Source organism: Pelophylax lessonae (assembly GCF_965119305.1).
Source record: "Pelophylax lessonae genome assembly, chromosome: 7".
In the NCBI taxonomy this organism is placed as follows: domain Eukaryota; kingdom Metazoa; phylum Chordata; class Amphibia; order Anura; family Ranidae; genus Pelophylax; species Pelophylax lessonae.
Window position 1 is genome coordinate 42623485 of NC_138774.1, and position 16209 is coordinate 42639693.

At 42.8% G+C, this 16209-nt stretch overlaps 1 protein-coding gene across 4 annotated transcripts in view; it reads left to right on the forward strand.

Annotated features, from left to right (window-relative positions):
• Positions 1 to 16209, forward strand: part of LOC309559445 (class I histocompatibility antigen, F10 alpha chain-like) — a 587461-nt gene that overhangs the window by 313290 nt on the left and 257962 nt on the right. For 3 of the 4 annotated variants that reach the window (XM_082262709.1, XM_082262708.1, XM_082262706.1), the window contains exon 1: positions 11380 to 11435. The exons of the other annotated variant lie outside the window; for it this stretch is intronic. In XM_082262709.1, the coding sequence (XP_082118835.1) occupies positions 11381 to 11435 (55 nt within the window). In that variant the 5' untranslated portion in view covers position 11380. Of the gene's footprint in view, positions 1 to 11379; positions 11436 to 16209 lie in introns of those variants that run through there. 4 annotated transcript variants of the gene reach the window in all.

Here is a 16209-nt window from a genome sequence, read left to right on the forward strand (position 1 = left end):
GTGTACACAAAAATTATTGTTGCAGCACGTTATGAATATATGAACTTATTGTATAATATATATTTTTAGAAGAATTATTTATATGCACTGGATGAATTTTTTCCACTTTATGAATTTTTGGAATTTATGATTTATCATTTATTTATCACTATTTATTAGCACATATTTATTCATTTAGTACATAGCACTTTCTGGATTTGGCGCCTCAAAACTGTTATTTTTCCATTTTTTTGGTTATCCAAGAATTTATGGCAGCCGTATCTCTATTTTGCATCTAAATATATGTTTTACACATAACTGTGAGGTGCCATTTTTTCTTTTTCTTTACATAATTCTTTCTAAGCCCAAATCTGCCTTCCAGGAAGACATACAGTCAGGTCCATAAATATTGGGACATTGACACAATTCGAATCTGCCGTACAATAAGTTCTGAAGCATTTGGCTAAATATGAGCAGATAATATTGCCCGAAATACTTCAGAATTCATCCTGCTGCTTTTGTCAGCAGTCACATCATCAAAAAATACAAGAGAACCAGTTACATTGGCAGCCCACATGCCCACGCCATGACACTACCACCACCATGCTTCACTGATGAGGTGTTATGCTTTGGATCATGAGCAGTTCCTTTCCTTCTCCATACTCTTCTCTTCCCATCACTCTGATACAAGTTGATCTTGGTCTCATCTGTCCATAGGATGTTGTTCCAGGACTGTGAAGGCTTTTTTAGATGTTGTTTGGCAAACTCTAATCTGGCCTTCCTGTTTTTGAGGCTCACCAATGGTTTACATCTTGTGGTGAACCCTCTGTATTCAATCTGGTGAAGTCTTCTCTTGATATTTGACTTTGACACACATACACCTACCTCCTGGAGAGTGTTCTTGATTTGGCCAACTGTTGTGAAGGGTGTTTTCTTCACCAAGAAAACACCAAAGAATTATTCGGTCATCCACCACAGTTGGTTTCCGTGGTCTTCCGGGTCTTTTGGTGTTGCTGAGCTCACCAGTGCGTTCTTTCTTTTTAAGGATGTTCCAAACAGTTGATTTGGCCACACCTAATGTTTTTGCTATCTCTCTGATGCGTTTGTTTTGTTTTTTTAGCCTAATGATGGCTTGCTTCATTGATAGTGACAGCTCTTTGGATCTTATATTGAGAGTTGACAGCAACAGATTCCAAATGCAAATAGCACACTTGAAATGAACTCTGGACCATTTTTCTGCTCCTTGTAAATGGGATAATGAGGGAATAACACACACCTGGCCATGGAACAGCTGAGCAGCCAATTGTCCCATTACTTTTTGATCCCTTATAAAGTGGGAGGCACATATAATATCTGTTGTAATTCCTACACCGTTCACCTGATTTGGATGTAAATACCCTCAAATTAAAGCTGAAAGTATGCAGTTAAAGCACATTTTGTTTGTTTCATTTCAAATCCATTGTGGTGGTTTATAGAGCCAAAAAGATTAGAATTGTGTCGATGTCCCTATATTTATGAACCTGACTGTATATGGAAGTTTAAAGTGTTTCTAAAGACTCAAGGTTTTTTATCTTCAAGCATTCTATGCAGCAGCCCCCATACTTACCTGAGTCCCATCTCGATCCAGTGATGGGCACAACCATTGGCTCCCGCTGCTGTCAATCACAGCCAGTGAGTCAATGAGAAGAAAGAGGGTGAGGGGCCAAGCCACGGCTCTGTGTGTGTGAATGGACACCCAGATCAGTGGCTCAGGAGCAAGCCTGCTTGGGTGCCCCCATGGCAAGCTGTTTGTTCTGGGGACACTCGGCAGGAGAAAGTGGCCAGAAGGGACGGCCAGGAGCGCCAGCAGGGGACCCGAGAAGAGAAGGATTGGGGTTGCTCTATGCAAAACCACTGCACAGAGCAGGTAAGTATAACATGTTTGTTATTTTAAAACAAAAAAAACCTTGCCTTTAATATCACTTTAACTGATGTATCCAACAATAGGCCATATATGGTGGAGATTCCCTGGAACTGCCAAATTTATCAAACCTACTTTCCACTTTGAAATCTAAAAAAGAAAAAACTATAAATCCACTGATTGCTTAAATTATATTCAGTCTTCAGTTTCCAATCATTATCTGTTTAAAGGCTGCCCAGGATCGGAGCAGTGGGGGATTATCTGATAATATCTGTTTTCTGTGACTTCTGATCAGTTTTTTTTGAGGATTTTGACTAAAAATATCTATCTTCTTTAAGTTGTGATCAACTTAAATAAACATATCTAACTGAAATACTTGCTCAAATTTGCTCTTAATAATTGTACATGTGCCCCATGCTATACCAAAAATTCCGCTAAATAATCTTCATATAAGGCAATGTGTAAAATTCATTATTCTAACATTCATAATAAAGTGCACAAATCTTCCACTCTGGGTCTGTGTGATTCTTATCCAATATACACCATTTGTGCTCTGTCACCTGACACACCACCCACTTACCTATGGACATTGACCTATGCTGTAAATAGGTTTATGTGCGCCTTGCCCTTTAACCTGTTGACACCAAGAGGCTGCATATTTGCATGCATTAACACCAACAGAGCTGTGGCAAGAGTACACGCCCAGCGCGCTCCCGTCACAGTGACCGGAAAGCTTCCAATTACTTCTTGCGATTGGGAGTTTTCTGAACATGTGCCCACCATGACACCCAATCACGGTGGACACATGGCCATAAGCCTCATCCTGCCTCCTGGCAATCCAAAACCCTCAAAGGGCCAGCGGGAGCTGGCGCCATGGGCTTATTAGGTCTTTTTCCCCCTCTGGATTCCTCTAAATGTATCAACAGCACATCCTTTTTCTTAGTAGCATCAGATACCAGGTACAGGGTGAAGTCTCTTCACTTTCCAAAAAACTATCATTGTGCAGTACAGTAATACCTTGGATTGCGAGCATAATTAGTTCCAGAAACATGCTTTTAATCCAAAGCGCTCTTATATCAAAGTGAATTTCCCCATAACAAATAATGGAAACTCAGATGAATCATTCCACAACCATTTATTCATATAAAAATTATTACGGCAATACAAACTGCGTTACTCGTAAACCAAGGTTTTACTGTATATTGTAACTTTTTCCTTTTTTTAAAAAACAAAAAAAAAACAAATTAAAAGCCACTTACAAGCACAGCACTTTCTATTGTCCCCTTAATAGCAGGCCTTGGCATTGCATTCACAGAGACATCCCCCACTTCCAGTTTAGCGGGATGATGTCATTTAGCTCCGCTCAACACATTTCATCACAACCTGTGACTTCTTCCCTTCCTTTTTCCTTCTTTTGGAGGACTTCTCTGTGAATGTGATACCAAAGCATGCTCTTGACTGGACAATAGAAAGCATTTTAAAATAAACCTACAAAGTGAACCTGTAAATGGCTTTTTTATTTGTTTAACCGCTTGCCGACTGCTCACAGTATATTTACTGCGGCAGTCAGCCCCTCACAGGCAGAGTGACGTAGGTCTACGTCGCTTGCCTGTGAGGCTCTGGGGAGCGAGCGCGCGCCCGCGGAGGCACGCTTCCGCGCGGTCACGGACCCCCCCCGCGCGTGTGACCAGCGGACCCGATGTCCGCCGGTCACTCGGCGATCGGCGGGGGAGAGGGAGAATGTCAGGCAGCTTGTGTAAACAAGCCACCTGTCATTCTCCTCACTGTAAAAACACTGATCACATGGATCTACTATATAGATCCGTTGATCAGTGTCCTTACAGCTCAAGCCACAGCCAATCACAGTAGAAAGCACGCCCCTAGGGACACACACAGCCCCTCCCTCCCAAATAAAGTTAACCCCTTTACTACCAGTGTATTTTTACAGTAACAGTGCATATATATAGCATTACTGTAGAAATGTCACTGGTAACCCCAAAAGTGTCAAAAATGTCAGTCAAGGTTCCGATCTGTCCGCCCCAATGTCGCAGTACCGCAAAAAAAATCACAGATCGCCGCCATTACACGTTAAAAAAAAAATACCAAAAATGACAGAAATCTTTCCCTTTGTTAGTAAACGCGATAACTTTTGCGCAAACCAATCAAAATACGCTTTTTGCGATTTTTTTTACCAAACATAGGTAGCATAAAACAAATTGGCCGAAAATTTAAAAAAATTTTGATTTTTACATTTTTTTTGGGGAATTTCATATAAAAAAATGTGAAAAATATTGTTATTTTTGCAAAATGTACGCTCTTTTTTTGTTTATAGCGCAAGAAAGTAAAAATCGCACGGGTGATCAAATACCACCAAAAGAAAGCTCTGTTTGTGGGAAAAAAAGGACGCCAAATTTGTTTAGATACAGCGTCGCACGACTGCGCAATTGTCTGTTAAAGTCACGCAGTGCCGAATCGCAAAATACCCCCTGGTCGTTTAGCAGGAAAATCCTCCGGGGCTTAAGTGGTTAATAGAGGAAAAAGTTACATTGAACTGCACAATGATAGCTTTTCATTTCTTTTGAGCATATTTGTGGAAAGTGGAGAAACTTCACCCTGTGCCTGGTATCTGATGCTGGAAAGATAAAAGGTGTGCTGTTGATACATTTGGAGAAATCCAGAGGAGACAAAAGCCCTATTAAAAGACAATGCACACAGTGACCTATATACAGCATAGGTCCATGTCCATAGGTAAGGGGATGGTGTGACAGGCGGCAGAGCACAAGTGGTGTATATTGGAGAAGAATCACGCAGATATAAAGTGGAAGATTTTTGCACTTTATTATGAACGTTGGAATAATGGATTTTACACATTACCTTATATGAAGATCATTTAGAGGACTTTATTTGGTATAGCATGGAGCACATGTAAAATTATTTCAAGCAAACTTAACTAAGTATTTCAGTTATATATATTTATTTCAGTTAATCACAGTGGAAGATAGATATTTTAGTCAAAATTTGGTGATAATATTTGTGCTGTACTTTTGAATATGTATAAGTTTCAGATATATGTGGGGACACATTATAGAGCACAGCTGCAGTATTTAGGGGGATCTGATTTAGTTACTATTAACCACTTCTGGACCGGAAGGATTTGCCCCCTTCCTGACCAGGCCATATTTTGCGATTCGGCACTGCGTTATTTTAACAGACAATTGCGCGGTCGTTCGAGGCTGTACCTAAATAAAATTTATGTCCTTATTTCCCCACAAATAGAGCTTTCTTTTGGTGGTATCTGATCACCTGTGCAATTTTTATTTTTTGTGTTATAAACAAAAAAAATGTGACAATTTTGAAAAAAATATGTATATATTTTTCACATTCTGCTATATAACATTAAAAAAAAAAACTAATTAAAAAATCAAAATTTTTTAACATTTTACGCCAATTTTTTTCTGCTACATATTTTTGGTAGAAAAAAATTGCAATAAATGTATTTTGATTGGTTTGCACAAAAGTTATCGCGTCTACTAACTACAGGAAAGATTTATGATATTTGTATTGTTTTTTTTAATTTTTTACTAGTAATGGCAGCGATCAGCAAATTTTTGGGGGACTGCGACATTGCGGCGGACAGATCGTACCCCTATCTGACATTTTTGACACTTTTGGGGGGACCAGTGAATATTACTACAGTAATCAGTGCTAAAAATATGTACTGTTACTGTAATAATGACACTGACAGGGAAGGGGTTAACACTGTGGGTGATCAAGGGGTTAAATGTGTACCTAAGGGCGTGTTTCTAACTGTGGGGGGGCATGTTGTGGAATGACCATAGAGACCATTGATCCTATATAGAAGGATCACAGGAGCTCTATGATCATTGCAGGGAGAAGAACCGTTCTTCTCTCTCAGCGGGGAACAATCGCGGGTGTCAGGCGCCAATCAGAGCCGCCTGCCTGCTGCATCGGCTTCCCCGCTGACGAGTGGTGGCGGGAGCGCGCTGGCGGCGTTGCGCTTGTCCCCTGGTTGCCTCCAAGCAACCGATGTAGACCTACGTCGGTTTGCCTGGGAGGGCCACACTGCCGCAGTAAATATGCGGTAAGCGGTCGGCAACTGGTTAATCACAAGTGTAGCGCATAAAATCTTTTGCGGGCAATGGCTGGTGTTGGCACTTCAATCATCACGGCACCATGGTTGATATGGTGTCAGGATGATTGAAGAGCATTATTTCTATTATTGCTTTGTAATATATAATTGAATAGTTCAACCATAATGCAGAATTAGTGGAAGCCCTGATTGTGTCACTTGTCACGTCACCTGCCACCAGATGCAGCTTGTCACTTATCACGTTACCTGCCATCAGATGCGGATTGTAACTTGCCATGTCACCTGCCACCAGATGCAGATTGTCACTTGCCACGTCTCCTGCCACCAGATGCAGATTGTCAATTGCAACGTCACCTGCCACCAGATGCGGATTGTCAATTGCCACGTCACCTGCCACCAGATGCGGATTGTCACTTGCCACTTCACCTACCACCAGATGCTGATTGTCAATTGTCACGTCACCTGCCACCAGATGTGGATTGTCACTTGCCACGTCACCTGCCACCAGATGCGCATTGTCACTATACTGCCACTAGCTGAAGTTTCCCACTGTTGCCTGCCACCAAAAAATACCAGATGCAGCTTCTCACTTTTTAAATATGAAGGCAATTTGGTGGCAGGCAACAGTGACAGCTGATCTGGCAGTCTCTCCCCAGCTTTTCAGCCCATGGCTCCCAGAGTGAGGGTGGACAGTGAGAGATGATTTAATCTCTTTACTGTCTGCGGCTGCACAGTGACAGCGGAGCTGCGGTGATGCAGGGCGGGCGGTAAAGCCCCGTACACACGTACTGATCGTCGGCTGAACGATCGGCCGTCTTTTGTCCAGGGCTGTCGTGTCTGTTGAAAACTGAAAAAGACTGCACACGAATTTTGTCGGCCAACAACAGCCGACTGCAGAAGTGATGTCATGTGATGGTTAACTTTCAGTGTGTTTTTTCTTTTCTGAGCATGCCCAGTCTTGCAAATCTGCTGATTGTTGGCCGAATTCTGTACTGACTGGCGAACAATCGGCCGTTCTGGTGTTGGCCAACAAAAATTTTAATGCCTGCACGACAGATTCTGTTCGGCCGAAAATGCCCTGTCGGAAGCATCATACTAACAAGCCTACAATCGGCCGATCGGTCAGCGGCCGAATATTTACGGCCGACAATCGGTACGTGTGTACGGGGCTTAAGAGATGATGTCATCTCTATGCTGGCTCGCTTGCCCACCCCGCTCACTATCCTGCTCGCCGGCCTGCTGCAGCCCGGTGGTTGGGACCCCTGAACTAGAACTCGTGCTTTAAGTGCTCTGCAAGTGTACAACCTGCCAGTGAATATGTGCAGCAAGTTATCAAGACTTACAATTCAACACTGCTAGAAATTAGTGGCAAGTTATCCTTGCTATGTGGGATAGAGGAAGCAATAGAGGGGTGGGGGAGGGGGGGTTCCATGGGGACACTTGAGAGCCCCAGCAGAAGATTTTACTTCACTTCCACCTGAAGAGAGACACAGAGAGCAATTCTAACCTAAAATAGGTGCAAAAGGTTGAAACGGCGCTACCTTCCAAGTGATAACGTGCCAGACAAATTTAAATAAATAAATAAATAGTGATTTTGTTGTATATTTTATGTCATAAAGTGCTCAAGTGATTGGTGGTCAAAATAATGACAGACTTTTTTGACCCCTGACAATTACCCACTCAAGGGGTGTAAAGTGCTAGTGCAAATAAATCAATGAAAGTTGAGTAAAGAAACAGTGAATTTATTGAAAAAGAGCCTGCTGCTAAACAGCGTGATATACCAGTGGTAATAGTGATAAATTTATAAAATCAATTTAATAAATAAATAAAGTAGATTTCCAGAGAAACAGTGAATTTATATTTAAAACAAGAGCCTGCTGATATACAGCGTGATATACCAGTGATAGTAGTGATATAAGTTCATAAAATCAATTTGATAAGTAAATTAAACAGATTCCAACTCTTCTTAACAATAAGAACTGAAGGGGTGGAGTCATACGTCATTACGTCACTTCCGGTTTTGGAGCTAGGGCCGTGGAACGCGGAAGCTTCCCGGCTTCTCTACTGATCGTGGACAGCTTAACTGTGAGTTACTACCTCTACCATTTGGAATTGCACTATATACCATACCAAGGGGTCCCCCCTCTCTCTCTATATTTTTGAGGATGTCCTAGGGAGGACGAAACGTCCGCTTGTCTTCACGCTTACCTGTGGTGTACCATTTATGCGCATTGATTTGTCATCTAAATATGAGTTGCCATTTGCATCTTTTTAATATGAATAAAGCTGAGTAGTTTACTATGCCATTGGAGTCTTCCTCTTGATTTTGAGGTATTTTCACCTACTGCACGGCTTGAGTCACTGGAACTGTGCCCTCCTTGGAGAGACCATCCTGGGATTGGTATCCACACTATAGAGGACCCTCTTCCTGGATTCATTTACCACTCGCTCATGTGACCCACCCTAACAGGGGGTCCAGGGTTTCCGGTAAGCTGACACCTAATCTGTTGCACGGGGTGATGATGTTTTCCTTGTACTAACTCCATCTTCGGTGGCTGGACTCTCATATCTGTTTTATTGAGGATTATCATCTGTTTAATATTTGTCCTATATTAATGATTGGTGCTGTACTTTTATTTATCTTTTCATTACTACAGTTGTATTTTTTGTACTGGCTGCCTAGGTTCATCATCGTTTACCTATCCTGACTGTGACTTAAGCGCGGCCTTTTTTCCTATTATATTTTTGAGGAACAAGAAGGGAGATCGTATTGGAGGAACCCCAGGACATTCCTATCGGTCCCATTTTATCTAACATATAGCAGGTTGTATACAAGGTGCGACACCAAGTGGTCACACTGGTGATTGCAACCAAAGCTTTTTTGCTCTTAAAGAGGTTGTACACTCGTTCAAAAAAATTTTTTTTTTCTTACAACCTGCAAGAGAAAGACATAATGAGCTAGTATGCATCACATACTAGCTCATTATGAAATACTTACCTTAGAACGAGCCCCCGCCGTGCCGCTCTCTTACCTGTATGACGAGCGACATGTTCAGTCGCCCGTCTTCCGGGATCGCGGCATCCGGCCATCCGCGCGGGAGCCGACGGTCACGGCACGGGGCTCTGAAGGAACGGCACGATCAGCCGTTCCTTCAGAGCGCATGCGCCAGTGACGTCACTGGCTGCATTAAAGGTAAATATCTCCTAAACCGTACATGTTTAGGAGATATTTACAGTACCTATAGGTAAGCCTTATCATAGGCTTACCTATAGGTACAACTTCCTGAGGAGGGTTTACTTCCTCTTTAATCACTTGCCTATTCACTCTATATACTATTCCTTCGGTTCTTATTGTTAACCACTTAAGCCCCGGAGGATTTTCCTGCTAAACGACCAGGGGGTATTTTGCGTTTCGGCACTGCGTGACTTTAACGGACAATTGCGCGGTCGTGCGACGCTGTACCTAAACGAATTTGACGTCCTTTTTTTCCCACAAACAGAGCTTTCTTTTGGTGGTATTTGATCACCTGTGCGATTTTTTGATCACGCGCTATAAACAAAAAAAGAGCGTAAATTTTGCAAAAATAGCAATATTTTTCACATTTTTTTATATGAAATTTCCCCCCAAAAAAATGTAAAAATCAAAATTTTTTAACATTTTCGGCCAATTTGTTTTATGCTACCTATGTTTGGTAAAAAAAAAATCGCAAAAAGCGTATTTTGATTGGTTTGCGCAAAAGTTATCGCGTTTACTAACAAAGGGAAAGATTTTTGTCATTTTTGTTGTTTTTTTTTTAACGCGTAATGGCGGCGATCTGCGATTTTTTTTGCGGTACTGCGACATTGCGGCGGACAGATCGGACCCTTGACTGACATTTTTGACACTTTTGGGGTTACCAGTGACATTTCTACAGTAATCAGTGCTATATATATGCACTGTTACTGTAAAAATACACTGGTAGTGAAGGGGTTAACTTTATTTGGGAGGGAGGGGCTGTGTGTGTCCCTAGGGGCGTGCTTTCTACTGTGATTGGCTGTGGCTTGAGGTGAAAGGACACTGATCAATGGATCTACATAGTAGATCTGTCTGATCAGTGTTTTAACACCGAGGAGAATGACAGGCAGCTTGTTTACACAAGCTGCCTGACTTTCTCCCTCTCCCCCGACGATCGCCGAGTGAGCGGCGGACATCGGGTCCGCCGGTCACACGCGCGGGGGGGGTCCGTGACCGCGCGCGCTCGCTCCCCAGACCCTCCCAGGCTAGTGACGTTAATTAACGTCACTCTGCCTGGCAGGGGCTGACCGCCGCAGTAAATTTACTTGCGGCGGTCGGCAAGCGGTTAAGAAGAGTTGGAATCTGTTTAATTTACTTATCAAATTGATTTTATGAACTTATATCACTACTATCACTGGTCTATCACGCTGTATATCAGCAGGCTCTTGTTTTAAATATAAATTCACTGTTTCTCTGGAAATCTACTTTATTTATTTATTAAATTGATTTTTATAAATTTATCACTATTACCACTGGTATATCACGCTGTTTAGCAGCAGGCTCTTTTTAAATAAATTCACTGTTTCTTTACTCAACTTTCATTGATTTATTTGCACTAGCACTTTACACCCCTTGAGTGGGTAATTGTCAGGGGTCAAAAAAGTCTGTCATTATTTTGACCACCAATCACTTGAGCACTTTATGACATAAAATATACAACAAAATCACTATTTATTTATTTATTTAAATTTGTCTGGCACGTTATCACTTGGAAGGTAGCGCCGTTTCAACCTTTTGCACCTATTTTACTTCTTTAACCCTTTTAGGGTTGGTTGTTGGCTGCTTACACCTTAGGCTTTTAAACGAATTTATTGTAAACTCCATAGCGCTGGTCACCTTTTGTATATTCTAATTCTAACCTAAATCTAACTTCCTTTCCCTACCCAACACATTCAAAAGTGTCCGGAGTTGGGCTTCAGGTGTTTGTTATGATAATGGAAAAAAAATCCTCTTTTCTATTCTGAACTGCGAATTACAAAATATCTGCTAGTAACGCGGCTTCGGTTTCTGTGCCAACCAATCACATCTCCCCGCACAGTGACCATGGCTCAGGCTCTGGAATTCCCCCACACTGACTCCTCTGTTATCATGTTTGTCTGACATCTCTCCATTTTACTTTCACTTTCTCCCATTATATTCCTCAACTAGCCAACCTTTTCACACTGCCTCTGCCCAGCAACTGCTGATCACACATGTATGAATTTTCCTATTGGATGGGAGGTAATTATCACCCAATCAGCAGTGTCCTGTGTACAGAGTCTCCGCCTCCTCCTGCACAGAGTATCAGTAGAAGTGGGTGAGGTGAGAGGACAGGTTTGGGTTTCTTCCGAAGCAAATGGGGCTCTTTGTGGCTCTTCTCATCTCTATGACTGTCATAGGAGTCCATTCCGGTGAGTACAGTGACAGTATATGGGGGGGCTGTGGAGGGTCTTTGTCATGCCGTGTATGAGGTATAATATCTATCTATCTATCTATCTATCTATCTATCTATCTATCTATCTATCTATCTATCTATCATATTGGCAGTACTCCGCACACTACTATACATAAAAAAAAAAAAAATCTTTCCAAATGTTAGGTGACAATGCACAGCTTCCACCGTCCTTCATCTGGGACTAAAGCTGCCCATAGACTGGAAGCTTCTTTTTATTCAGCCAAAATAAGAAACAACTGACAGATTCCTCCATCCACACAAACAATGTGCCCACCAGGACATTGTATTCTGACAGCGAGACTCCCCTCTGACAGTACACTCATCAACAAAAGTTTTCCAACTTATATGTTTAAGTTTAACAGAAGTTATCCAAACTACCGCATTCTGCTGAACAGGGACGGCCACACACTGATCGAAATTTGGGTGGTCGCTGCTAAACCAGAGGAATTCTGATTTGTCTCTGGCCCGCTTTAACCTTTCAAACCCCCTTTCCTTCTCTACTTGGTCTGATGTACACATCTCATTAAAAATGTACTGTTCAATCAGATATGTAATAGTACACTAAACATTCCATACAACCTTTAGATGACCAAATTTATTTATAAAAATGGAAAGTAGTGATGAAAGGTAGGACATGTTGGTTTAAGCCAGTGGTCTCCAAACTGCGGACCCTTGCTAACTTTTATCCAGCCCTGGGGGAACTATTCATCCTAATGATATGAGGCACTATTCCTACCACTGACCACAACACGAGGCACTATTCCTACCACTGACACCAACACGAGGCACTATTCCTACCACTGACCACAACACGAGGCACTATTCCTCCCACTGACACCAACACGGGGCACTATTCCTTCCACTGACACCAACACGGGGTACTATTCCTACCACTGACACCAACACGAGGCACTATTCCTACCACTGACCACAACACGAGGCACTATTCCTCCCACTGACACCAACACGGGGCACTATTCCTTCCACTGACACCAACACGGGGCACTATTCCTTCCACTGACACCAACACGAGGCACTATTCCTCCCACTGACACCAACACGGGGCACTATTCCTTCCACTGACACCAACACGGGGCACTATTCCTTCCACTGACACCAACACGAGGCACTATTCCTACCACTGACACCAACACGGGGCACTACTCCTACCACTGACACCAACACTGGGCACTACTCCTACCACTGACACCAACACGAGGCACTATTCCTCCCACTGACACCAACACGAGGCACTATTCCTTCCACTGACACCAACACGAGGCACTATTCCTACCACTGACACCAACACGAGGCACTATTCCTACCACTGACACCAACACGGGGCACTACTCCTACCACTGACACCAACACGGGGCACTATTCCTACCACTGACACCAACACGGAGCACTATTCCTCCCACTGACAGCAAAACGGGGCACGATTTCTCCCACTGACACCAACACAGGGCACTATTCCTTCCACTGACACCAACACGGGGCACTATTCCTCCCACTGACACCAACACAGGGCACTATTGCTACCACTGACACCAACACGGGGCACTATTGCTACCACTGACACAAACACGGGGAACTATTGCTACCACTGACACCAACAGGGGGCACTATTGCTACCACTGACACCAACAGGGGGCACTATTGCTACCACTGACACCAACACGGGGCACTATTGCTACCACTGACACCAACACGGGGCACTATTGCTACCACTGACACCAACACGGGGCACTATTGCTACCACTGACACCAACACGGGGCACTATTGCTACCACTGACACCAACACAGGGCACTATTCCTACCACTGACACCAACACGGGGCACTATTCCTCCCATGGACCTCAACAATGGGGTACTATTCCTCCTCCCCAATACCAATGTCGGGGCTCTACTCCTCCCCCTACTGACCACCAACACTGAGGCCATGTTTATTATCACTGACACTGGGCCCAGGACATTTTCTACCCCCACTGGCCACAACCCGGCCCCCTTAAAGTCTGAAGGACGATAAACAGGCCCTATGTTTGAAATGTTTGGAGACCCCTGCTTTAACCAATCATTTTATTTTTGAGTATTAATACTTTGTGGCCCATGTAAATGGGTGCATGACTGGAGTTTGCCCTTTACCTATATCGTTTTTGTAAAGTCCCCATTCAGACCTGTGTGACAATGCATGACTAGAGGAATCCCATTATTGTCTATATGGCTTCCTCACATCTATGCAATGTGTTTCCATGCGACTTGGAAAAAGGAGTAGTTGCTTCTTTATTGTGACAGTTGTGGCCCCATGGACTATGGGCACACAGGAAAAGGCAGACACACAGGTACAGTGGGGATCGAAAGTTTGTGCACCCCAGGTAAAAATTTGTATTAATGTGCATAGAGAAGCCAAGGAAAGATGGAAAATCTCCAAAAGGCATCAAATTACAGATTAGACATTCTTATAATATGTCAACAAAAGTTAGATTTTTTTTCCATCATTGACACTTTCAAAATTACGGAAAACAAAAAAATGGCGTCTGCAAAAGTTTGAGCACCCTGCAGAATTTATAGCATGCACTGCCCCCTTTGCAAGGCTGAGACCTGCCAATGTCATGGATTGTTCTCAATCATCGTCTGGGAAGACCAGGTGATGTCAATCTCAAAGGTTTTAAATGCCCAGACTCATCTGACCTTGCCCCATCAATCAGCACCATGGGATCTTCTAAGCAGTTGTCTAGAAAACTGAAACTGAAAATAGTTGACGCTCACAAAGCTGGAGAAGGCTATAAGAAGATAGCAAAGCGTTTTCAGATGTCAATATCCTCTGTTCGGAATGTAATTAAGAAATGGCATCAGGAACAGTGGAAGTTAAAGCAAGATCTGGAAGACAAAGAAAAATATCAGACAGAACAGCTTGCAGGATTGTGAGAAAAACAATTCAAAACCCCCGTTTGAGTGCACGATCCCTCCAGAAAGATCTGGCAGACACTGGAGCTGTGGTACACTATTCCACTATAAAGAGATACTTGTACCAATATGGTCTTCATGGAAGAGTCATCAGAAGAAAACCTCTTCTACGTCCTCACCACAAAAATCAGCATTTAAACTTTGCAAATGAACATATAGACAAGCCTGATGCATTTTGGAAACAAGTTCTGTGGACCGATGAGGTAAAAATTGAACTTTTTGGCCGGAATGGTCAATGGTACGTTTGGAGAAGAAGGGACACAGAATTTAATGAAAAGAACCTCTGTCCAACTGTTAAGCATGGGGGTGGATAAATCATGCTTTGGGGTTGTATTGCAGCCAGTGGCCAGCAAATTTTGGATGGTAACTTGATGCCATCTGTGAAAAAGCTGAAGTTAAAGAGAGGATGGCTTCTATAAATGGATAATGATCCTAAACACACCTCGAAATCCACGGGGGGATTACATCAAGAGGCGTAAACTGAAGGTTTTGCCATGGCCTTCACAATCTCCTGACCTCAACATAATTGAAAATCTATGGATAGACCTTAAAAGAGCAGTGCGTGGCAGACAGCCCAGAAATCTCAAAGAACTGGAAGACTTTTGTAAGGAAGAATGGGCAAGGATACCTCAAACAAGAATTGAAAGACTCTTGGCTGGCTACAAAAAGCGTTTACAAGCTGGGATACTTGCCAAAGGGGGCAGTACAAGATATTAACTCTGCAGGGTGCCCAAACTTTTGCAGATGCCATTTTTTTTTTTTGTTATTTTGAAAGTGTAAATGGTGGAAATAAAATCTAACTTTTGTTGACATATTATAAGAATGTTTAATCTGTAATTTGATGCCTTTTTGGAGATTTTTCCATCTTTCCTTGGCTTCTTTATGCACATTAATACAAATTTTTACCTGGGGTGCCCAAACTTTCGATCCCCACTGTATGAGTCTAGCCTAAAGCTGTCCCTCCTCTACTCAGAAGGTTGGGAGACAGAACACAAATGTGTTTTTGGTGATTCTGCTTATTAGGACTTCTTGGGTCAAATGGTTTATATATAAAAAAAAAAAAAAGAGATTCTGAGAGCCGGTTCACATTTGTGCGATGCGGGAACGCTGCGAATATGCAGCGTGTTCCCGCATCGCATCCGCACCTCTGGCAGTTCACACTGCCTTATGCGATATGCAGGGGGTGTCAATTCAAAGTTAACGAAACCCCCAGTTGCGATTGCATATTGCAGTGTGATCTGCAAGTTCGCACAGAATCGGATCGCACTAGTGTGAACCACTATGCTATCCGATTCTGCTGCAAATAAAAAAAAGCCTCATGTGCGAGTTTAGTGCGGATGCAGTGCGAATTCAGCCATACAAAGTGTATGGCTGAAATTCGCACCACACATGAGATCGCATGTAATTTAGGAGCAGTGCACTCCGAATTACATGCGATCTCCGCAATCGCACTAATGTGAACCGGGGCATTGTTCTATGTATGAACACCCCCAGTCCAGTTTAGGTATTTGTTATTCTTGATGAATATTCCTTCATGTGAATATAACCGAGGGAACCATTTTGTGTGTTGGTCGTGTAAAATCCGTTTCAATTTTACTCAGACTGAGGTGTAGTTGAATCTCTCAGTGAGAGCTGTGGGGGTTATTGGGGATTTAGAATTAAAGCCTTTTCATTTAGTTATGGGTAGGGAGGGATTAGAACTTCTTGAGGTATTTATTGCTTTCTATGACCCCATTGGGGTGATTTCCCCTCACTTTCTGTA